Below are 23,880 nucleotides of genomic sequence, written 5' to 3'. Positions count from 1 at the left end.
TCTGACTCTCTATTGAACGAAAAATGTAAATTTACTCGAAAAGAGCAAAAGTTCTTCCGATGCCTCTCATTGAATGAGAGACTTCGGAAGAACTTTGTTCTAGTGTAATACGTGTATATTCTTGGGTCTAGGGAGAGCGAGAGAACTGGTTTGTAATTCGTTTTTGCTGAAGTTCTCCGGATTTCTCTCAATTGAGGAAATCCGGAAAACTTCAGCATGAGTTAATTGTGGTGTAACTCTCTGGGTATTTACCGGCCAGAGAGCGAGTAAAATATTAGAGAGCGCATAGTCTCAGCATAGGTATGCGCACTATAAATATACGTTATTTTTTACTTTCGTATGAAGAAATAGCTTCTCATTTTTATGCTTCTATATACTTTTTTTACTAAGTAAATCGCCTATTTTCTTATTAAAGCCTAATTTTTCCACGTGATTAAGAATCTCTACATCCCAAAAATTCGTTTTCTGCTTTCAGAACGCGAAAATATGCAGTATATCTCAAGATAAAGAGGATATCATCATTATTTTGTTAAACAATTTTTGAATTTCTACTAAAAATCAAAATAGAGATCATCATCAGATAGATATCATAAAATAACATCTATCTACCGTGTTTTGTTTTGCTGAAAATCTCCAAAAAAAATCTTGATTTTGCAAATTTGATAAGAAAAACAACAATTTTGATGACAAAAATTAGAAAAAGTTTTTTTTTGGAAAATATAAGAGAAAGATTTCCCTTTATCTTGAGATATACTGCATATTTTCGCGTTCTGAAAGCAGAAAACGAATTTTTGGGATGTAGAGATTCTTAATCACGTGGAAAAATTAGGCTTTAATAAGAAAATAGGCGATTTACTTAGTAAAAAAAGTATATAGAAGCATAAAAATGAGAAGCTATTTCTTCATACGAAAGTAAAAAATAACGTATATTTATAGTGCGCATACCTATGCTGAGACTATGCGCTCTCTAATATTTTACTCGCTCTCTGGCCGGTAAATACCCAGAGAGTTACACCACAATTAACTCATGCTGAAGTTTTCCGGATTTCCTTCATCAATTGAGAGAAATCCGGAGAACTTCAGCAAAAACGAATTACAAACCAGTTCTCTCGCTCTCCCTAGACCCAAGAATATACACGTATTACACTAGAACAAAGTTCTTCCGAAGTCTCTCATTCAATGAGAGGCATCGGAAGAACTTTTGCTCTTTTCGAGTAAATTTACATTTTTCGTTCAATAGAGAGTCAGAAACTACAAGCGCATTACCTTGGAGTAGAATTCCTCCGAGGCCTCTCATTGAATGGGAGACTTCGGAAGGACTCTACTCAAATTGTAGTTTCTTTAGCCTTTTGTAGACCAGGGAGCCGTAGTGAGATGCTTTAGGGCCAAGCTCTTCCGAAGTCTCTCATGCAATGAGAGGCCTCGGAAGAACTTGGTCCTATTCTAGTAATTACGAAGTATCTGACTTTTTAGGAGCGAGAGAGTGGTAGTATAAGTGAATGCGTGCAATAACGTATAACTAATATCGCTAGAAGCACAATAATTATGCGGCCTAGCTACTATACCCTAGCAACTAGGCTGCATAATTACTGTGCTTCTGATTTGCAGGGCTCTTATGGAAGACCAAGCGGAGGTCTGATGCTGAAACCACTTGCTGGTATGGATGAAGCAGCACTATGATTGGTCAGAACAAAGGCTGCACATCATACCAGCAAGGGGATGGTTGAGCGTGACTCCAGCTATGGTCTTCCATGCAGAAATGACACTTTTGCGTTTTTGGCGGGAAAGTTTTGAGCAGTTGCTTTGAGCTAGCCAATTCTTACTACCATTACAACACATTCATACTGCAGGTATAGAATTTAACTTTTTTAGGCAAAATTTCAAGTTTCTAATTTATTCAGATTCATATATTTTTAATATAAGCGATATTATATCTAAAATTACTTTATTTGCACATAATATTATCCTTTTATAGATAACCCTTTTTAAATTCTTTTTGCCTTCGCCCATTTTTTTTATTTTTTTCTTGAAACTCATTGAAAAATTTCAATTTGGGACAGTGGGAATCCCAAACAGCAAGCAGCCCTAGTGGATTGGGGAAATCCATACATCCTTAAGTTTTTTAATTCAAATTTTAAAATAAAATATTGAAAATTTTGACAAAGTGTCCTAAATTATGAAAAGTGGTTTTTAGAGGATAATTATTGATAATATTCTTTTTTGATTAGAAAGAATATTGATACATAGGCATAATTCATCCCTTTGTAATAGCTCAGTTCTCAAATTTTAGAACAATATTGAATGAATTTTAATTATCATATTAAATTAAGACATAAAAAGGAAAATATAGCAAATCATTAAGTATTTAATAAACTTTTCATATTTTTATTTCTTAGAAATCTTAACATATTGGAAGTAATATTCCTCAAGAGGCTGGTCAGACATTTTAGTATGCCAAAGTGAATAGTATCTCTCCATTGGCCAAATTGTGTATCCATCCTGGCGATGATCAGAAGAATCGTATGGATCAGCGATAATAAGAACGTCATCAGAGAAACTTTCTGTACCCATGTCATCGTAGCCGATAATTACTTCCCAATGGCCTCCCCAGTCAACATGTTTTGATAAAACAGGTTGTTTGTTCTCAATTGCGTTTTTAATCCATTTTGTAAACTCTATTTCATCGGACCATGGTGGTTCAACAGCTCCTGCATTTGTTTCGACGTTAACATTGAAGGTTCCTAAAACTCTGGCCATATCTGTTGTAGTTGTGCCGAGTTTACTGAAATTGTTCAATCTCCATGGGTATCCGGTGAACATCGAGTCTGAAAGCTGCCTCTCCGATACGTTTGTAATTCCTAAATAATTAAGAGCCATCAAAGCTGCAGCAGGTCCGCATGAGTATTCGGTAGTCTGCTGGTATGTTTGGAAGTTTTCAAGAATTTTGAGTGTTTTTGTCGGTTTGGCATTATAAAAATCGAATTCTGTAAAGTATTTCGAAGGAATATGATTCTCTTTGCCATTATGTGCAGCTGCACCTGTGATAGTATCATTAATGGACTGTTTGATAGGTATTATAGATTTAGATGGGACTTTTGTTGAGTAATATTTTCCAGATGAACATTTTGAAATCAAGATAATCAATGTTACTATGAAAAGAATTGTTGATACTAAGCCCCAGATGTAACCTATTAGATAATGACGACGCATAAATGATGGATTGCCCTCACCATCGAATGATTGAAATTGCATATAAAAATTGATAGAAATCATTTTTTTTCATCGTCTCTGCACACCCGTTATATGATTGCAACAGAAGATTTTAAAATGAAAGAAATGATGCTTTCATCATATGTTTACATTTTGTTTGAGCGATTTATGCAAAAATACAGAGAAATGTAACTTATATTGTCCTTTTTGCCTCTATTTTATCTTTAGACAGATAGTAATTGGTGAATATTGGGATGCAACTCAAAATCTAATCCAAAATATGCTAGAAATATATGCAAATCTATTAATTTCGATCAATTGACGATGTTAATTAGATGTCAGCAGTACCTGATATATAGATTTTGTTGGCAGAAAGCCATCTGAAAAATAATTGTGAACTTTTCAAAATTTTGAAAAGTCGTGGACTATTTGAAATTATGATGGAGTAATTATGTTTAACAGTAAACAAAGGAATGATAGATATGTCATATATCATTCCTAATAAGTAACAATATATTTACTCATGGTGATCCTCTTTTAATCAAAATTAAAATTATGGAAAAAGGAATTTAAATTCCCCTATCCATTTTGGATAATTCTAGGAAAATACTAACCAAACATAATCTAGATTAACATATTGCTTGCATGGGGTCTAATAATAAAAGATGATTTATTTCAATCAATCACTAAGATATAACTTCATTTAAAAACTTGACTGAATAGATAGAGAATGAAATAATTTTTTTGAGATACATTTCAGTGACAGAAATCCAAACGATCCTCTCCATATGGCATTCGAAAAAAAAATATGCAAGAAGAAATGCATTATATTTCGGTATGACTTGAAGAGTAACAAAAGTAAAAAGAGAAGAAAAATGCGGAAAAGTGGAATCAGAAAAATAACATCTTGGAAAGCAATGAAGTATAAGAAAACATAGTCAATAACAAGTTAAAAGAGTTAACATCTCCAGGAGAAATATTATATGTAACATATGAAGTTATGAGATATTTTTTGTTGAAAATAGATCATTAGAAAAGAATCATATGAAGAGAACCGATATTGCGAAGGAACGCTATATATAGGATCTGAACTGATAGAAGCAAGCATATGCATTCAAACATGATTTTAGATGCTTCACTTAAATCAATCAAAAAGTCTGGAAAATATATCTGAGACTTCAATTTAAAAAAAAAATTATTGGCAAATATAGAGAAATGAATGCTGTAAATTGCTAGTCGGTAGGGAGTATATTATTGGTGTTATTTCCAAATCTCGAAATAATATTCTTTTCCGATCATGATGTAATGAAATTTGGCACTTTTTTCAAGGAAAACTGTCACCTTTTGAGCAAAAACATGTATCAGACTTGTCCAGCTTCCAGGCTTTCAGTTCCTTTGTCGCCTGTTCCGAAAACATTTAAAGTTAATAATGAAATGATGGATCACGCTCAAAGGATGCTTGCTGGTGAATCTTTAGACAAATTTACAATTCATCAACTGAACAATGCGAGAAAAGCGGTCAAAAACATGCAGCAAGACTCTATTAAGTCAGGAGACTATCTTTTAGCCCAAAGATGTGAAGATGTTGACAGAAAAATTCAAGCAAAACTCAAAAGAAGTGATTTCATAATGACAAGAGAGATAAAAGATGATTGTTTGATCGAAAGACTTAATGATGCTACTGATGAATTTAACGAAACTACAGATAAAGCAAATTATATCATGGATACGTTCGAAAAACGGAAACAAGATTCCATAAGACGTCTTGAAGAGAAACAAAAGCAAGAAATGGATGAGTTTAATGAAAACCATACTTATGAAAAGATGCTTCCTAAATTTTTGAAATATTCTCAAGCATATTTGAATCTTAAGTTTAGAGAAAAGTCATTAGTTTCGTCTAAGAGATTCATTGAAGCTGATGCTTTGAACAAACAAGCGAAAGAATTACAAGAAATAGAAGATCAACAACATAGAGAGAACTGGGATAGATATGTTGGCATGGAACGAGCAAAACTACAACAAAAGCACGCTAACCAAATGAGTGCTTTAGTTGATAAATGGGAAAAAGACAAATCTTCGCTACTTCCATCGATTATAAAGACAAGAGAGAACCAGACAAGAGCTATTGAAGCTATACAGAACAGAAGATCTCTGTTTCCACCTCCAACAAGAAAATCTCAAACTTCTCACGGAAGAAGACTGAATCTGTTGGCTTCTACAATATAATTTGTATATAATGAGTGATTATATTTGATTTTGAATTGTTTATTATCTATTTGTTATGTATTTAGAAATTTTATTTGATTAATACATTTTCTGATTGAATCAGAAAGTATATTCATAGAGAATTGAATAAAGAAATTTTATGTCTTATAGTTTTCTGATAGGTTAAGTATAATTTTAATGAGTTGAGGAAATTTGATGAATTTGTGGGATAATTAATACTTAAATATTAACAGAAAAATAACGAAAATGTGAAGCACCGCTGGTCTAATGGTAGAATTTCACCTTGCCAAGGTGGGGGTCCGGGTTCGATTCCCGGGCGGTGCAATACTTTTTCTTTTATTTTTTTTTCTAAAAGCAATATCTTAGAATGAATTGAATAATTTTATTGCTTTGGAATATATAAAATGCAATGACTTCTGAAGATATAATAGCTTTAGCAAAAACTCATTTTCAAAAAGAGGATCAGGGTAAAAAGTTATAGACAAATTTCTATAAAATCAATTGTGTGTTAGAAAAGTTGATTATTGCTTATGCATTCTTATCTAAAATAACTATTAAAAGTAGTCTAAAAATGGTTAAAGGTAAAATGATGTTTTTGCTAGGAAAGAAATCTCAAAGAAATATTTATTTATTATTTATTTATAAAATAAAAGAAATAAAAATGTGAATCCGATATCGTTCAGCGGTTAGGATATGTGGTTTTCATCCACAGGATCGGGGTTCGACTCCCCGTATCGGAAAACTTTTTTCTTATCGAAATTTCTTTTAAGATCCAAATAACATTTATTTTTATCCTATGAAATAGAAAGCTCATTAGCCTGCTTAATATCTGGTTCGATGGAAAAAAAAATAAGAAATAGAAATAATATAATTTACAAACAATATATGTTACCAAACTGAGAGGCGTTTGGTAGGACTTTGAATAATAATTGTTGGAGGTCTGTTCTCTTCCTTTTTGTATGGTTGCTTATTGAGGAAGTATGGTGGATGATCTTTATCAATGAATAACGAAAGGAAGTTATCATAGAGGGCACTTCCCACACTTTCACCTTTGAATACATATGCAGGAAAATTCAACAGTTTGTGAGGACATAATATCGCTTTGCAATATTCCAATGCGAAAGCATGGCAATTATGATTTAGAATGTTGTATCTATTGGAAAGCCATTCTTCTCTTAATGACATTTGTCTAGCGACTTTCCTACATTCATCTACTGTTAATTCTGACTTTCCAAGTTCATATGTTGAGTAGAAAGTTCCAGACATACTCGAAGGTAATGAGTTAATGGTAGTAGCATAGTCAACACCTGTGCATCCTGATTTATAAAACCCATAATAAACTTCAAATTGATCGCCAACAACAACACTTGTATGATAAACGCCAAGCTTCGATTTTCTGAATAATGAATTAACTTTTGTGAGATCGTATACATTGACGCGTATTGAAGCTCCTTCCATTTTTAATTTCTGCGATGAAAATTGAAAACGTATATTATTCAATTCACATTTTTGAATGCGCGGAAAATTTTCACCGGAGAAAATACGATCATAAGATCTACGTATTGTGTAGATTCATTGTATCGTCATTATTGATAATTTGAATATAAATTATTGATCGGGATCGAAAAAATTGCAATCATACTGCTGGAAATAAGATATAAGATCACAAACTAGTATAGATGATAAAATGTATTGTTTGTTTTAATCAATAATCAACAAAAACAGTTTTAATCGAAATTATTCTACAATAACGAAATTATATTAAGCAAATTGGTTGTTGTAGTTTCATTGAATGCGAGATTTCTTTGTGACACCACAAAACAAGGATGATTATGATGAATAAAAAGTGACATTCATTCAAGGAAAAATGCTATCAATAGTGGAAGAAGATATTACTGAAGCCAAGGAAAAGTATATAGTTCATCAATGCAATTGTATCACGAAGTATGCAAAAGGATTGGCAAAGCAAATATTTGATAAATTTCCATATTCCAATGTATACAAAAATCGAGAAAGGTATAGTGCTAATATACCAGGTGCTATTATAGTCTGTGGTAACGGAACCGATCAAAGATACGTTATAAATTTAATTGGCCAATTTAGTGCTGGAAAACCTACTAAATCTGATACTATTGAGAATAGAGAAGGATATTTTCAGTCATGTTTATCCGAAATCGCTAAAATTGACAATCTTGAATCAATTGCTTTTCCATATCGAATTGGGTGTGGATTAGCTGGCGGAAATTGGGAATCATATGAGAAAATGCTAAGAAATTTTGCTGAAGAAGTCAAAGTTCCGGTTGTTTTATACAAATTTGAGGAAAAGAAGTAATATACGAATAATTGCAGTCTGGGATATCTTTTAAGCTTACAGTGAAGTTTCAATCAAGTAACGAAGTTGTTGATTAATGATAATAATATTTTAAGCTTTGTGCCGATAGAATTAAGACAGTATATATATCATGGATGTTACGAAGACCTTGCGGATTATTAATCTACAATAAATCAGATTCTTATTTTTATATTTTTTATGACTTATTTTTGATAGTTTTCGTTCAGAAATTTTAATCATATTTTAAGTAAGCATATATTAGTGTTCTTCACAAGCCCCAACCAAATAGCAAAAATTTCAATTTTTCAAATTATTTATTATTTAATTATCATCCAAACTCACAGAAAACTTATTGTTTAGTTATTAGAATATATTAAGAATCGGAATTCATTACATATGCTTTTCCGAGCATATGACCATATAATTCTCCAAATAAACTTCATAGTTTGAATGAATTCATATCATATAATCAAAATATTTATATATTTATTTTGCCGAAGATGGCATACTTACCCGAATGGCAAGCGTAGCCACCTGAGGCCCTAAATTATATTATATCAAAATTGATTTTTGGCATAAAGAAATGCTGTAAGTTTGTGTCTTCACACTATAGATCACCAAACTTTATTCATCTAAATTGGGCTTAAAATAGCATGATATGCTTGTTTTAGATCAATAAACACAAAATTGAACATTTCATATTAGAGTAGATTCGTAAACAGCCTTTAAATTTGTAATTTATTCATTATCGGCTTAATATTTAAAGGCTTATATGTTAAATATCAACGAAGTGTAATTTCAATATGTGGAACATATATGAATTACACACATTTGATCAATTCGCATCGAAGAACAAAAGTAAGTCCTTTTCCAGTTAAGCATGTATAGGTGCAGGGTACCTATGATAGACCCTGCATGAATATGTGCAAAACTGGATAAGCATCTACTTCTAATCAATTAATCTTTAAACAACCATTTTATTGTGTATAATGATGTTGATCTTTTGGTTATATATACAAATATCAAAGATAAGCACTGAGATATTTCGAAAACACAACTTAAAAGTTTGATGATATATGCTGCGATAACAGTATTGGTTATTTGCTCTGTTTTATATCCAACTGCATGCATTTGTTTAATTTGGTAAAAAATTGAGAGGTCTATTTTTAAAATTTTTTCACTTTTAAATTTAGGCTCATTTAGTTTACTTATCGGTGCAGCGGTCCATTAAATATTCTCTATATTCCCATTGTTTTACACTTGGTAATATTTTAAATATCTTGCTAGTACATATCTCAAAAACAAAATTAAACAATACAAAATTATTAGGATTATCGTCTCGATGGGAAAGTACATTTTTGAAATATGTTGAAAAACGATAATTGATTTCCAGAAATATGTAACCACCTTTAAATTTGTGTGTATTAATGAATTAACATTAAATTATTATGGAATGTTTATTCGTAAATAGTGCTAACATTACTAATTCTTTTTTTTTTCAATATAGAATAATGTTATTGGAAAAAGAACTATTAGACATTTGTGGCACCATGTTCAACTAAGAATTTGATAATATTTGTTGCTTTAATTTTGATAGCAATACTAAGAGGGCATTCATTAATATTGAGAGAATTTCATTAAACAATGACAGATATGAAGAGAAAGAGAACCCAATAAAATAATGATAAATATGAATAGAAAGAGAATTTTATAAAATAATGATAAATATGGAAAGAAAGAGAATTTCATTAAACAATGACAGATATGAAGAGAAAGAGAACCCAATAAAATAATGATAAATATGAAGAGAAAGAGAATTGTATAAAATAATGATAAATATGAAGAGAAAGAAAATTAGATAAAATAATGATAAATATGAAGAGAAAGAGAATTATATAAAATAATGATAAATATGAAGAGAAAGAGAATGCTAGAAAATAATGATAAATATGAATAGAAAGAGAATTTCATAAAATAATGATAAATATAAAGAGAAAGAAGATTCTATCAAACAATGATAAATTTGAGAATAAAGAGAATTTGATGAAACAGTGATAAATATGAAGAGAGAGAGAATAAGCTTCATGTTAACATCAGCACCATGCTCAACTAAGAATTTGATAATATTTGTTGCTTTAATTTTGATAGCAATACTAAGAGGGCATTCATTAATATTGAGAGAATTTCATTAAACAATGACAGATATGAAGAGAAAGAGAACCCAATAAAATAATGATAAATATGAATAGAAAGAGAATTTTATAAAATAATGATAAATATGGAAAGAAAGAGAATTTCATTAAACAATGACAGATATAAAGAGAAAGATAATTGCATAAAACAACTATAAATATAAAGAGAAAGAGAATTATATAAAATAATGATAAATATGAAGAGAAAGAAAATGTAATAAAATAATGATAAATATGAAGAGAAAGAGAATTAGATAAAATAATGATAAATATGAAGAGAAAGAGAATTAGATAAAATAATGATAAATATGAAGAGAAAGAGAATGCTAGAAAATAATGATAAATATGAATAGAAAGAGAATTTCATAAAATAATGATAAATATAAAGAGAAAGAAGATTCTATCAAACAATGATAAATTTGAGAATAAAGAGAATTTGATGAAACAGTGATAAATATGAAGAGAGAGAGAATAAGCTTCATGTTAACATCAGCACCATGCTCAACTAGGAATTGGACAATTTCTGTTGATTCTATTTTGACTGCAATACTAAGAGGGCATTCATTAATATCGAAAGAATTACATAAAACATCTATAAATATGAAGAGAAAGAGAATTTTATAAAACAATGATTAATATGAAAAGAGAGAGAATGTAATAAAATAGTGATAAATTTGAGAAGAAAGAGAATTCGATAAAATAATGATAAATATGAAGAGAAAGAGAATTCGATAAAATAATGATTAATATGAAGAGAAAGAGAATTTCAAAAAACAAAGATAAATATAAAGAGAAAGAGAATGAGAGAGGGTCAAAGTTGCTATTTGTCACTTTTCCACAAGAATATAATGGGGAAAAAGTTATCATATAGTTGATCTCATTCATTGAGGTGAGAGATGCATGTAGTGTAATGGGATAAACAGTGTGATTGCTGCTCTAAGTCCTAGGTTCGAGACACATTGGCTTCATTTTTCTCTTTTTTATTGACGTAAACTATTCAATTTTTGTGTTCTCCATTCAAATTTCAGAATTTTTTTTGCAGATTTCACGCTACATTCGAAGTTACCTTTTGTAACAACCACCACTGCCTACGAAAGACGAAAGTGTGTCACGATTTCACCCGGAAATCCGACGGTTGTTTAAGAGTATGCACTTTTGTCACCTACTCGAAAGAGAATTTCTCTAAAGTCCTGATATCGCTTTCCCACTTTTTCCTATTTGCAATCTGAAATTAAATAATATTTTCAAGGAAAAAAAGCAAAAATGATTCTCGGGAGTACTTTATATATGGTCGCATCACATTTTCATGTTCATTTTGAATTTGGTGATTGCATGAGTATTGATTCAGATTTAAACTATATATATAAGCATAATAGCTTCCACAAAATCGAAGAAAATTCTGCTCAAATATCTTATAAATCTCGAAATTAAAATCTGTAAATCATTTATACGAGTATACTTTTTGTTATTTAAGAACATCAAGACCTCAATGAACAAACTAATATTTAAATACGTTTTACTTCTTGATGTGAACTTTTTTTGACTCGGGAATTCAACAAACTCTGCCAATGAAAGAAATTTAGAATAAAAACTACCTTCTCATAATTAGCTTTGATATTTTCTCACAAATTAATTTTGATGTTTGGAGAAAAGATTTCTAAATTTACCTTCTCTCTTCATATAAATCATCCGATGGGGAAAAGAAAGAGAGAATTGGTGGTTTGGTTACAGATGAAATTATATTCTTCATTGTTCTTCAAAGGCAGACATATTGACTTTTTTCCGATTTCGAAATTCAAAAATTTGGTTTTATTCTGATTAAGATATTTGTTGCTTGCAAAGCATTGACAATCAAAATGATTATGGATAAAAAAAACACGTTATGATAAAATGATGTAAAATTGAATCTGGCCTACTAACCAATAAAAAGCGAAAGGTAATTTTGAAGTTTCTTGGAATGTAGTTTCAGTATCAATTCTCGAAAAGTCCAAGATTTGATAAAAAAAAAAGGAAAGATTATTTTTCCGAAGAATAAATTTACAATAATATATATATTCATATCTGAATATGTAAAGTGAACAAGATAGAGAAAGATTACAATACAAATAACAAAATAATAGGAATAAAAACCCTTGCAAAGGATTAATATTAAAATACTCTTAGATTTGAATGAACCGAGCTCTAAGCCCAATTGCAGTAAATCTGTTGAGTAGTAAGATACTTTCGATCCCATGAATTCTAAGCTGAAGTAAAATCTAAGGGAAATATGAGTAATGAGTGAATAAAAACGAAAAACAAATCATGGGAAATATCTGATTAATTTCTAGGATTCTTCCATCTGCATTTTGCTAGTTCTGATTCGGTTGCATTTATATGGAAATAAGGTGAAGCGTGGCGAAACATCCTTACCGAGTCGTTATCGACATCTGAAATCATTCTCGGATTTATTCCATATACAGTCTGAGGGAATACAGTTAAAAAGCCGTGGGTTGGTAATGAACCTTGTTTATTAAACAAAGCGCCATTAATCGATCCCACGCCGAGTAGATTTGCAAACGGAAGACGATATATCTTAAAAACTGTGTCTGTGACCCACTGAGCTCCAAATACAGGGACTAATTCTGGGTGTTGGGTTGTTATTTGTAGAGCATTGTAAAGCTTATAATGAAACGGCATTTTCTTGGAGGATCGTCGTTTGAAGTACTGATCAACGATTTGTTTTGCAGTTAGCCGTGCCGATTCCCAAATATCAGTAGGATAAAGTCTTAAATAAATTGTATCAATGACTGTATCAAGAACAGCTTGGTTGAAGTCATATCTAGTTCTGTTATCTCGTCTTTCGTTTTCGCGGTCAATAAATGAAGGAAGTGGTGAAGCAGGAACTGAAATAGGCGAAGAAAAAACGGCCCTCTCGCTGTTTATTTCTCTGGCTGAGCGGTTTTGAATATCTGTGAGAAATTGATCGACATCAAATGGACTTGGTGAAGTTTCGAAAGAAGTTGGTCTTACAAAGGTGGTGTTGCTATGAGGATAAACTGGAGGACTAGTAAACAAATTGGGAAGTTGGGCACCATTTGCATTTGGATAATGGAGTTGAGGATTCCAATTCATTAAAAAAAATTATTACAAAAAAAATTTTTTTTTCAAAAAAAATATTTCATTAATAGAAAGTTAAAGAAGAAAAGACGAAATTGATTTCGTTTTTAAAATCTCTTTTCAGTTAAAAATGAAAGGCTATCGTTTCAAAGAAAAATACACTTTCTGATCTCTAAAAGTAGATCTATTGATATATATTATGAATTAATCGAGGATCTGATCCTCCCAAAATTTTGATAGAAATAAACCGTATAATTTCTTTATCTTTGAAGTAATATTATTCTATGATATGTGTTTATTAAAATTTTTCAAGTTAATGAATCTATACAATAATTTTGGGTATCATAGAAACGAAAAGTTTGTATTACTGAACTCCAAAATTAATTATCTTCCAATATTTCGACGTGAGTTGAAGTGACTCCTTTAACTCCTATTACTCTATGCGCAAAGCGTCACAAAATATCTGAAAAAATGTTTCGGAAAATATATTTCATGAAAAAAGTTATTTGTATTTATGGTGATAAAGGATCTGAATTACGAATAAAGATCAATCGGGCCGAATGGCCGAAATTCGTTCTCAATTAGCAAACATCTTTCAACTATTAATTCCGAATTTAATCTTAAAGTAGAATAATACTATTTCGAAGTTTTATGGTTTTTTGCATGTAAATTTTTTGTATAAGGCTTTGTTCTTTAAGTAATTATAACTTGATTTTGGTTCCTCGATTTTATCATTTCCTTATAAGAGTATTAGATTATGAGTTCTTTAGTTTATCTCTTTCTTTAGTGTTTAGGCTGAAATTTGTTAAATAGCAGCAATATCTAGGAAATATAATCAAATTAAAAAGCTTTTACTATTGGACTATTATATGTTTGTTATCTGTGTGCAAAAATTCTTACGATGCAAACAATATCGAAGAATAAAAGAGTATTTAAATCGAAAAATTGATGGAAGTTTCTTCAAATAGGATAAAACGCGATTTCATTAACATGAAAAGGAGATGAATATGTATTTTTTTATGGTATAATAAGATGTTTTGGAATAATATGAAATCAAAACGAAGTTAGTTAATATCTAATCAAATACCATACATTTAGAGACTTTCGAACCCAATATCGAAGTATCAACGTTCCTATTCTCGTTCTGTAACTCCCCATTTCTCCAAATTTTTTTTGAAATTGAAAAAATGAAAATCAAATCAACAATTTGAATAAATATTTTTGATAACATAAGAAAAATTTGGAAAATTTAGAATTTAAAACTTAATTAACTCAAGATCTAATTATTATTTTACAATAATAAATCAATAGAATTATAGATTTTTATCAATTATATATAATTTATTGTTTGATAACTAATGAATTAATTTTTTTATCTATCAAATAATAAATTTTTCAAAAATCCATGTAAAAATCCAAAATTTACCAAAAATCAACTTTGATATTCATTGAATTTCTAATTTAATCTTCCAAAAAATTGTCAATGACTTCAAGAACAACTCGCTTAGATAACACTGGACTTTACCTAAAAAAACCAATAACGCGTGCAAAGACAACTTTGTATGTTGAACCTCCTCCACAGTTAGAATATACGATTCAACCCATGACCAAGCGAAGAAAAGCACTATTAAATGGAAAAGCAAATATTGATCGAAAAAAACTACAAGAGCTGATCGAAGATGGTGATCCAACTGGATTTGAGATACTTGAAAGGATTTCTCATTCACCAACGGAATTTAAAAATCTTATTGCTCTTGCTTGCGATGAACTGAAAGAATATTATAGACTTAAAGCCGAAGCTATTGAAAAGAAGACGAATGAATTGAAACGAAATGAAAAAAATGTACTAGATAATATTAAAATTTATGAAGATAGAATGGAGCATTTGCAAAATACTAGACATAACTTACAAATTGCAATAAATACAGGAAATTATCGACTCAATGATCTTACAGAAAAAGCAAAAAAATTAACTGCCCTAATCGAGTCAGACAAACGAGTTCTTCAAGCCAAACAAGATTCAGATTTAAATTCATCTTTTCAAGATGATACGGAAGCAAAATTAGAATTGCGCATCCAATTGTACCAAAAAGAGCGAGAAAGACTCGAAAATCTCTGTGCTGTTAAACAAGATTACCTCCTTGAGCTTAATAATAAGATCAAAGAACTTTGCATGAAAATCTCCAAATAATCCTGCAAATTCAAATCAAACGCTTATTAGTATCAAACATACTTAGCTATTACTCTACGATTTTCCTAATATTACGTCCGAATTTTATGATATCGTCCCGTATATTTTCTTTTATCCATGTAAATAAAAATCTATTGTTTGTATGCATTATGTAGATAAATCCGAAAAAAAGACATATATTTTTACATAATAAATTATCCGTAAGACATTAAAAGATTTGTTCTTGGAGAGATTGTGTACTTAGGGCCAGTCAAAGTACTCTTGAGAGCGACATATTCACCTGTTTGCTGAATAGATTCTCTTGTACTTGATCCTTTTATACGAATTCTTGGAGAAGAATTTGGCATTCTTGGAGAATAAGCAGCCGGACCTGGAGAATTGTTTCTAACAGCCATTGATCTATCAGAAACACCATGAAAAACAGATGCCTTCTTTAAATTAACTAAAGAAGTATTTGTAGCATAATCAGAAGGTCCTGGTGTGACATCATTACCTAACCTCTTTTCATATCTTCCAGTGATATGAGCTCCGGGAGTATCCTTGCCGAAATCTGGTGGACAATAGTTGACTCCTGGCGTTACATCAGCAGTAGAATCACGTGGTCGTGAACGCATTGAGTATTTTGGTCCGCTTCCAAATGTAGATGGCGTATTATATGGTCCAGGTGATGATGTGTAATCTTTAACTTTAGGGCGGCCTGAAATATGCAGCTTTGAGATAGATTTCAATATATCTGTATTGGTTGCGTAATAAGATGGTCATGGTGTAGTTTCTGTCGATCTTATTTCTGTTCTATTTCCAATGTAGCCACCATATTTCTTTGCTTTAATCGCTGATATTCTTGTATCGTACTCACCAGGTCCTGGACTGTCACTTGTAGCTCTATCGTAATGGCGTGTTCCTATAGGCATTCTTGGTGAATGAAACATGTAATCTGTTTTAACTGCATAAGCTCCTGGTCCTGGAGATGTTGATGTGACGGCAAGTGATCTCTCATGAGGGCCGTGGAATGATCCTCCTTTGATCTTTTCTCTACGGGTTGTATCGTACTCACCAGGACCTGGAGTAATTTCTCTCTTAGAATCTTCAGTCCTGTGAGCAATCTTGCAACCTGGGACATCTGATCCAAAAGCTGGTGGTGCATAACAGGGACCTGGGGATGATTCTATTGCCGAATCTTTTGGACGACCAGAAAAAACACATTTTCTTCCAGATCCGATTGTAGAAGGTAACATCACATATGGTGGCGCACTAGAATCAACTTTTTCTTGGTATCTGCCTTTGATTTTAATTGGAGCTATTCTATCAATACTACCTCTGGTATCATAGGCACCTGGGCCAGGTCCTTGCATAACGGCTGAGCTTGTCAGAAGGATTGGAATCTTTACAGGTCCTTCATTTTCTTCTTCCATGATATTTTTGAGAGTACTTTTTTGAATCTGCAAATTCTCCACATGTATTTTCCTCACCTCTGATCGAGAAATATAATATTTTAATTTCGCAAAATTCGTTAGTAAACCTTACAATTATTTTCAACAATCATTGACGTTATGCCTCATTTTAAAATTATTACTTTTACATAGAAAAATTGAGATAAATTGTATTAAAACACGGAATGAATATTAAAAATATCAAAATCGAAAAATCAATCTTTCGAAATCATTCAATTAATTAGTTATGCTACCTTAATGAGTTTGGAATGTAAAAATCAGATTCATCCATCCAATATTCAATGGATGTTTAAATTCTTATTGAAGTTCTATAATAACAATGAAAGTAATTTATTTTCTATCAAAGCTGATCAGTGAATGATAATTTGCTATTTTAAAATATGGATATTATAAATTTATAGCATTTGCGCATTATAATAGGGAAAAACACATTTACATAATCTGTATAGTCACATGATAGCAAAATAATCAAAACGTAAAATTAAAATATTTATTTGATTGAATTTAGATGTTAAACGAAGTAATTGATTTAATACAATAAAAAATTCGAATGTGGCCATATGGAATTTATATAGCTAGCTTTGTAAAAGTTGTTATGATGGTTTGCAACATGGTTGATTTTGATTGATGAACATATCATGTAAAACCAAGTCAGACAGGAATTAGATCTATAATATATACCAATTATATACATTTCTCTAATAATAATTGTTTTGCAACCTAAATTTGTTACTTTTGAGAGAGCTGCATTATTGAAATATGAAATTCGAAATACAATTAGTATGGACATAATTAAACAACATCATATTAAATCTCATCTTATACAAAACATTGAAAACATTTGAATTTTTTAAAAATTTAACTTAAATCGATTTTCTTGATTCAATTTCTTATAAGATAGGCTTCTGAGAAATGTTTAAATATTTTTTCTGCTCTGAAAATCTTTCCTAATTTCTGAGTCTTTTTTTGGAAAACAAATAGGGTTTTTAGATTCTTCAATATATCCTTAACAAAATATTAGCGGAGACTTTCCGTTGTAAATAGCCCGTAGCACTTTTGCATACCGACGTGTTTTATTTCGATCTATAAAATTTTTAACATTCTATATTGATTTTCGACAATCCTTCATTTCCTCAAAATCATTATTTCTATCAAAACATTTATTGAAAAATTTGAATAGTAAACAAATTTCAATTATGAATGCATATGTAGAAACATGATAATTACAGCAAATAAGCATAAAATTCTTTTCAATTGAATATGTTCTCACAAAATTATTCATAAAACGAAAATACAGGAAATAGTATATGAATGAAAAATTCCTAAATAAATTTTATATGTTCGAACATCCAAATTGAATACAAGTTTTGAATGATTTCACAAAATTATATTGAATATCGGAGATGAAAAAAGTCTCTATAACCTATTTACCATTTATTTAAAATAAAAAAATTAACAAAATCATGTTAAGTTAATTTTCAATCAAATCATTTTTCATTATGATAGATTACGTCCAGGAGATCATCTCTTCAAGAAAGGTTCGCAAGATCAACTCCAAGTCCGATCGAAACTTAAGAGATCATGATATGATCACAGAAAGAGTCCATAACAACGGAATTAAAATTGATTTTGTTTCTGAATACATTGACAGGAAATTTGGACTTCATGTCACAACGGCCCCATTATTGGCTTTTGCTGCAGAAATGTCAAACAAATATTGCATCAAGCTAGACAGATTGGCAAAAAGAAATCGTGATGCCCTTCTTTGCTGGTATTCAGAAAACTGGGATACAGTTTTTCCACATCTCAATGATATAGCTATTTATCTCCCAAAGTGCAAGATTCAGAATTTTACAAATTCATCCGAGATTCAAATCGAATCTAGATACTTAATGCACAATATGGATGTACAACACTTTGATCCATCAGACCTCACCCAGCTTTTGAATTATCATTAATATTTTCTCTCAAAAACAAGTTTAAGTTGAATTTCAATTCATATTTATCTTTGTTTTTTATGTTAATTAAATATTATCTCATGTATCTTTCTAATTTCAGATTTTTATTATATTGAATTTGATATCAGAAAATCAATTCAATGAATATATTCAATCGAATTTTACGTACTTTTTTATTTTTAATTTTCTCATAAATAGTACAAGATAACTATCTGGAATAATTTTTATATGAAATTAGTATGACTGGTTTCAATGGATTAATTATATTTTTGTGTGAATTTTGATAGAACTCACAAAAAATAATCATTTGATAAGAGATTTTAGAATTGGAAATATTGTATTTTTATTAATTAACATATGTGTGATATTTTTTATCAATCCGTTAGCCATCCTGGTAATTTTATCTCTCTCAAAAAACCTTATGAAAATTCAAATATCGGTCTACGCATCGCAATAAATATTTAATTACTCACCACATGGCTAAACACTACAGGAATATTTATCTCAAATATATTTACAACTGAAAAAATGTTTCATTCTTTTTAAAAATGCATATATATGTAAAAATACCTATTGAATCATCCAATTATAAATATTGCAATGCTATTTCGCGCATACAGCTATGATATTCACTCATATAAATTTGTGATTGAAATCTTCTTAAATTTCCCTATTCTGATTTATAGTCATGCGAATATAACTTTTCACAAAATATATCAATACAATCAAATAAATGGAGAATGACTTTGAAGACTAAAATCTCAGTAGTATATGTGGAAGGGTTGTGTGACTTTTTTTGTTACGTCTATATATAGATGAAGGTATATTTTCACATCTTCTATATATAGATGATATAAAATTTTTTCTTACGTTTTTTAAGTCATGAATTCGTAAGAAAGCGCGACATTATTAAATAAATTAGTAATAAATATTTATAAACCATTAAAAAAAATTAACATTAATTTTAAACATAATTTAATTTTTTATCTTTTATAAAAGAAGCTATATATAGATGATGTCAGATATTCCGCGATTAATTAAACATTGTTTAAATCCTGAATGGGTTAAACTTCAATTTAAAAATGAAGATTGTGAATTATTAAATGAATATGAAAGCCAAAATAAGCTAATGAGGTATAAATATAATGATAAAGAATATTTAATTTCATGGAATCAATGGAGTCATAATCAAAGACCTCATAAACGAGAAGAAGAAATTGAAAATAATGAAATGGAAATCATTGATGGCATTAAAGAGGAAGGAATTCCTAAATTTTGTAGAAAAACCTTTAGAACTAAGTTAGGAGCATATAAACGTAGAGTATTAAATCCTGAATATCTTAAACATCAATTTAAAAAGGAAGACTGTGAATTATTAAACGCTAATGAATATGAAAATGCTAAATCAAAACTGAGATATAAATATATTGGAAGTGATGAAAGATGCAAAGATAAAGATAAAGTTTATTCAGTTTCATATAATAACTGGCACACGTTAGGGATAAGAAAACATTTAGGAGATTATGGGAAATGTTCTGAATTCTTTAAATCTAGTATATACGAGAGAGTAAAAGAAATTAGAAATAATTATTTTCATGAGTAAAAAATAAACTTTAAAAATTCATGTCTTACATTTTTGAATAATTTATTTTTTTATTTCGTAAGAAAATGAGTGGATCAAGATTCGTAACCGTCAATCAATTAATGGATGCTCTTTCACCAATTCTTGAAAATGTTAAACAAGTAGATGTTTATTTCGATGATTATGTAGAAGCGTGTGGGCAATTTTAACGACATTTTTTAACGCGATACGAGCGTAAGTCCATAGAATGTGTTTTGAGGGAAACTATAAAAATCCAAAATAGAGGTAAGTGCGCCATTATTACCTGCGAAGTTACATGGAATAAATCGAAGAGTAAGTACAAGATGATCTTGCATCTTTCCAAGTAAATGAAATTTATTAAAATTAAGATGATAATATTCATTTTATAGTATGTGTATGATGTTTTTCAAAATTTCTTCAAATAAAATGCAGAGAGAGGGTCAAAGTTGCTATTTGTCACTTTTCCACAAGTTGCTATAGTTGATCTCATTCACTGAGGTGAGAGACGCATCTAGTGTAATGGGATAAACAATGGGATTGCTGCTCTAAGTCCTAGGTTCGAGACACATTGGCTTCATTTTTCTTTTTTATTGACGTAAACTATTCAATTTTTGTGTTCTCCATTCAAATTTCAGAATTTTTTTGCAGATTTCACGCTACATTCGAAGTTACCTTTTGTAACAACCACCACTGCCTACGAAAGACGAAAGTGTGTCACGATTTCACCCGGAAATCCGACGGTTGTTTAAGAGTAAGCACTTTTGGTCGTATATTAATTTAACTAATATGAATTTGGATTGTGCTTTCCTTATTGATGTAATGATATTTTCACTAATAAAAAATGAAATATACACAAAAAAAATTATTCAAAAATTATCATTGCATTTTATTTGAAGAAATTTTGAAAAAACATCATACACATACTATAAATGAATATTATCTTCTTAATTTTAATAAATTTCATTTACTTGGAAAGATGCAAGATCATCTTGTACTTACTCTTCGATTTATTCCATGTAACTTCGCAGGTAATAATGGCGCACTTACCTCTATTTTGGATTTTTATAGTTTCCCTCAAAACACATTCTATGGACTTACGCTCGTATCGCGTTAAAAAATGTCGTTAAAATTGAACCGCGCCAAAATGCAAAAATTTGGGAATTAATTCCGAATATTGAATTTATAACAAATATTAATGATAAATGGTTTAAACGAATTCCAACCACAAAAGTTCTTTGTAAATTAATGATCAAAACTGGGGAAAAAGAATTTAACGGGTTTAAATATCATCCAAATAAAGTTTCAGAACTAGAAAATGAAAAACTTCAGAAAAAATTAAACGATAGACTTTCAAATGATCGTATTGAAAAAATAAATAAACTAGCAGAAGTTGCATTTAATAATGAAATATTTGATGAATATAACCTTGAACTCAGTGATGGGCTTTAAGGACCCGGGCTCAACGAGTCATGATTTATGAAATCAATAATTTGATTTATTCGCTCTTCAATAATTTCTATTCTTTTTGTTAAATCATCTATTTTCATTAATGAGGTGATTCTTGATTGAGGAATAGATTTCAAACTAACCACTCCTTTTATTTTTGAAATTTTGAATCCATCAACTTTAAACATTTTATTCAATTTACATGTTGTCAATTCTTCAAATAATTTTTTATTATTAGCATAATAGTCATTAAATTCTTCAACAGATGAAAAAATTTTTATTTCAGTAATTGGTTTAACAACGTTTATTTTTTGTTGGACATTTCCACTTTCATTTATTTCATCCTCCTTTGTTTCATTTATTTTTAAAATCGGTTTCATTTATCATTAAATAAAAATTAGAATATAAGTGATGAAATATATTTTTTAATTAATATTAAATCAGAAATGGCGGCAGGATTCTTTAAAAAATTATGGGAAGGAATTAAGAAAGCTGCAAGTTGGGTTCATCAAAAGATTATTAAACCTGTTGCAAACTTTTTGGCACCAGTAGCGAAAACGGCAGGAACTATCATAGGTGGAGTATTAGGTACTAAAGCAGGTAATCCGGCAATGGGAGCACAAGCAGGTAACGCAATTGGTGGAATAGCTGAAGGAATACTTAATAAAATAGGAGGTAGATAGTGGAAAAATAAATAAATATTATTTTTATCTTAGTATTGGTTGTAATCTTTGATAAACTTTTTCTCCTTTATTTAAAATTTCTCTTATTGGGGCGGCTTTTGGTGTTATTGATTCAGCAATGTCACTAATTGCTTCTTTATTCTTAAATATCCAATTTGCTCCCTTCTTCAATGTTTCCCAAACTTTATGCGCTCCTCTTTTTACTTTATCCCACAGTTTCTTAAAGAATCCTGCAGCCATAGTTGATTATTTCATTAAAATTAAAAATTCTTTTTCATCTTTTAATTATGATTTTTTTATTTATTAATAAATGACGACTAACTATTTGGTGCCAAACACTAAACCAATTAATGGAAATGTATTTCATTCATTCGAAAAGATAAATGAAATATTCGCAAAGAATGATGGTAGAAGATATTATAGAGAACTTGAAAGTTCATGCTATGACTCTGATGCTCCATATTTTGATGATAAACAAACTCATTTAAGAATTACAAATCCAGCTCATGATGTGAACCAATTAGGTGACACATATATTAAACGCAAAGTTAAAGCAACTCTAGTTTCAAATAAAGCTTTCACATGTGATGCCGCTTTTAAATGCATGCGTTTATTCGTTGGTTACAAATCATCAAATCAAAGCTTTAAACAATTAGAAGTAGAAACCGAAAGAGGTGATGCCGGTTATCTTCAGATGGATTGCGCCCGTGAATCTTTCGCATTTGCAACATATAAACCAAAATCAGAAAGGAAAGTTAAAAAGTTTGTTCATTCGTTATATAATAATGTTCAAAAATATGATAACTCAGTATGTGGTAAATATATTGACCCTTCAGAAGTTTTCAAGAAAGCAAATGAAGAAGTTGATATCACTTTTGATATGATTATTCCGGTAAATGATTTGTTAGCATTTCAGGCGTTCGATGATTATCCTAAATCATTTGGTGAAATCATTCTTAAATATTATGTTTTCAGGGATACTTTAGTATTTTGTCAGGTTGACCCGTTAAGAGTTGCTGATTTACAAAATTACGTTTATGAAAAGATAACTGATGAAAATTATGAAAAGATTATGAATCATGTTTATAAATATGATCGCAAATTCCAACAAATCGGACTTCCTGCCAAATTAATTACAAGCTTAGCCGCTACATCTGCTGACGCAACAGTTGATGTGTTATTATTTCATGCACAAAGATGGAAGTTTTAGAGGATAAATGCATTACACCAGGATACGGTTTAATTGAAGAATCAGTTAAAGCAATACCACGTTTATTCAGTAAGGAAGATCCATTCATGATTCCAGCTCAACATATTGACGTTCGTTCACTAAATGGAGGTTGCATCACTCCTGAAGGTATCAGCTCAGATTTCTCATACGCTCTTCATAATGTTACAGATGTTGTGTTAACATTTCCGAAGAATGCAATGCAAAGAACAGTTTTAGAAAATCCAATGCTTCGAGGTCTTCAGGTCACTATAGATTCCAGAA

The 23,880-nt window shown here is 30.1% G+C and overlaps 10 protein-coding genes and 2 non-coding genes across 12 annotated transcripts, besides 5 other annotated features; 7 read left to right on the top strand and 5 right to left on the bottom strand.

Moving 5' to 3' along the window:
• Positions 1-22: 22 nt before the first annotated feature.
• Positions 23-1,227: a mobile genetic element.
• Positions 1,228-1,380: 153 nt separating this feature from the next.
• Positions 1,381-1,441: a mobile genetic element.
• Positions 1,442-2,356: 915 nt separating this feature from the next.
• On the bottom strand, positions 2,357-3,259 carry TVAGG3_0360570 (papain-like cysteine protease AvrRpt2; the record flags this gene model as incomplete). Its single annotated transcript, XM_001308186.1, has 1 exon — positions 2,386-3,252. The coding sequence occupies one exon, from the start codon at positions 3,250-3,252 to the stop codon at positions 2,386-2,388; it is 867 nt and encodes a 288-aa protein (XP_001308187.1).
• A 1,259-nt stretch (positions 3,260-4,518) lies between these two features.
• On the top strand, positions 4,519-5,547 carry TVAGG3_0360560 (uncharacterized protein; the record flags this gene model as incomplete). Its single annotated transcript, XM_001308187.1, has 1 exon — positions 4,567-5,436. The coding sequence occupies one exon, from the start codon at positions 4,567-4,569 to the stop codon at positions 5,434-5,436; it is 870 nt and encodes a 289-aa protein (XP_001308188.1).
• Positions 5,548-5,689: 142 nt separating this feature from the next.
• TVAGG3_0360550 lies at positions 5,690-5,760 on the top strand. The gene has a single exon. It is a non-coding gene; the product is annotated as a tRNA-Gly (tRNA).
• A 344-nt stretch (positions 5,761-6,104) lies between these two features.
• On the top strand, positions 6,105-6,176 carry TVAGG3_0360540. The gene has a single exon. It is a non-coding gene; the product is annotated as a tRNA-Glu (tRNA).
• A 120-nt stretch (positions 6,177-6,296) lies between these two features.
• TVAGG3_0360530 (Lys63-specific deubiquitinase protein) lies at positions 6,297-6,924 on the bottom strand (the record flags this gene model as incomplete). The annotated part of the gene is made up of 1 exon (XM_001308188.1): positions 6,325-6,894. One exon carries the CDS (start codon positions 6,892-6,894, stop codon positions 6,325-6,327), a length of 570 nt encoding a protein of 189 aa, XP_001308189.1.
• A 374-nt stretch (positions 6,925-7,298) lies between these two features.
• On the top strand, positions 7,299-8,039 carry TVAGG3_0360520 (Macro Poa1p-like domain-containing protein; the record flags this gene model as incomplete). Its single annotated transcript, XM_001308189.1, has 1 exon — positions 7,304-7,768. The coding sequence occupies one exon, from the start codon at positions 7,304-7,306 to the stop codon at positions 7,766-7,768; it is 465 nt and encodes a 154-aa protein (XP_001308190.1).
• Positions 8,040-8,520: 481 nt separating this feature from the next.
• Positions 8,521-8,611: a mobile genetic element.
• Positions 8,612-11,098: 2,487 nt separating this feature from the next.
• Positions 11,099-11,128: a mobile genetic element.
• An 853-nt stretch (positions 11,129-11,981) lies between these two features.
• On the bottom strand, positions 11,982-13,161 carry TVAGG3_0360490 (transcription-initiator DNA-binding domain ibd family; the record flags this gene model as incomplete). Its single annotated transcript, XM_001308190.1, has 1 exon — positions 12,277-13,071. One exon carries the CDS (start codon positions 13,069-13,071, stop codon positions 12,277-12,279), a length of 795 nt encoding a protein of 264 aa, XP_001308191.1.
• Positions 13,162-14,539: 1,378 nt separating this feature from the next.
• TVAGG3_0360480 (uncharacterized protein) lies at positions 14,540-15,247 on the top strand (the record flags this gene model as incomplete). The annotated part of the gene is made up of 1 exon (XM_001308191.1): positions 14,540-15,247. One exon carries the CDS (start codon positions 14,540-14,542, stop codon positions 15,245-15,247), a length of 708 nt encoding a protein of 235 aa, XP_001308192.1.
• Positions 15,248-15,441: 194 nt separating this feature from the next.
• Positions 15,442-15,861, bottom strand: TVAGG3_0360470 (sperm-tail PG-rich repeat family; the record flags this gene model as incomplete). Its single annotated transcript, XM_001308192.1, has 1 exon — positions 15,442-15,861. One exon carries the CDS (start codon positions 15,859-15,861, stop codon positions 15,442-15,444), a length of 420 nt encoding a protein of 139 aa, XP_001308193.1.
• Positions 15,862-18,197: 2,336 nt separating this feature from the next.
• On the top strand, positions 18,198-18,724 carry TVAGG3_0360460 (uncharacterized protein; the record flags this gene model as incomplete). Its single annotated transcript, XM_001308194.1, has 1 exon — positions 18,198-18,656. One exon carries the CDS (start codon positions 18,198-18,200, stop codon positions 18,654-18,656), a length of 459 nt encoding a protein of 152 aa, XP_001308195.1.
• A 3,427-nt stretch (positions 18,725-22,151) lies between these two features.
• On the top strand, positions 22,152-22,388 carry TVAGG3_0360450 (N-acetylmuramoyl-l-alanine amidase family; the record flags this gene model as incomplete). The annotated part of the gene is made up of 1 exon (XM_001308195.1): positions 22,152-22,388. One exon carries the CDS (start codon positions 22,152-22,154, stop codon positions 22,386-22,388), a length of 237 nt encoding a protein of 78 aa, XP_001308196.1.
• A 24-nt stretch (positions 22,389-22,412) lies between these two features.
• Positions 22,413-22,628, bottom strand: TVAGG3_0360440 (uncharacterized protein; the record flags this gene model as incomplete). The annotated part of the gene is made up of 1 exon (XM_001308196.1): positions 22,413-22,628. One exon carries the CDS (start codon positions 22,626-22,628, stop codon positions 22,413-22,415), a length of 216 nt encoding a protein of 71 aa, XP_001308197.1.
• Positions 22,629-23,762: 1,134 nt separating this feature from the next.
• Positions 23,763-23,880: part of a mobile genetic element that runs on past the window's edge.

This window comes from Trichomonas vaginalis, chromosome V (assembly GCF_026262505.1).
Source record: "Trichomonas vaginalis G3 chromosome V, whole genome shotgun sequence".
Lineage (NCBI taxonomy): Eukaryota > Parabasalia > Trichomonadida > Trichomonadidae > Trichomonas > Trichomonas vaginalis.
Note: the sequence above shows the minus strand (reverse complement) of the source record. Positions and strands in the feature narration are given on the sequence as shown.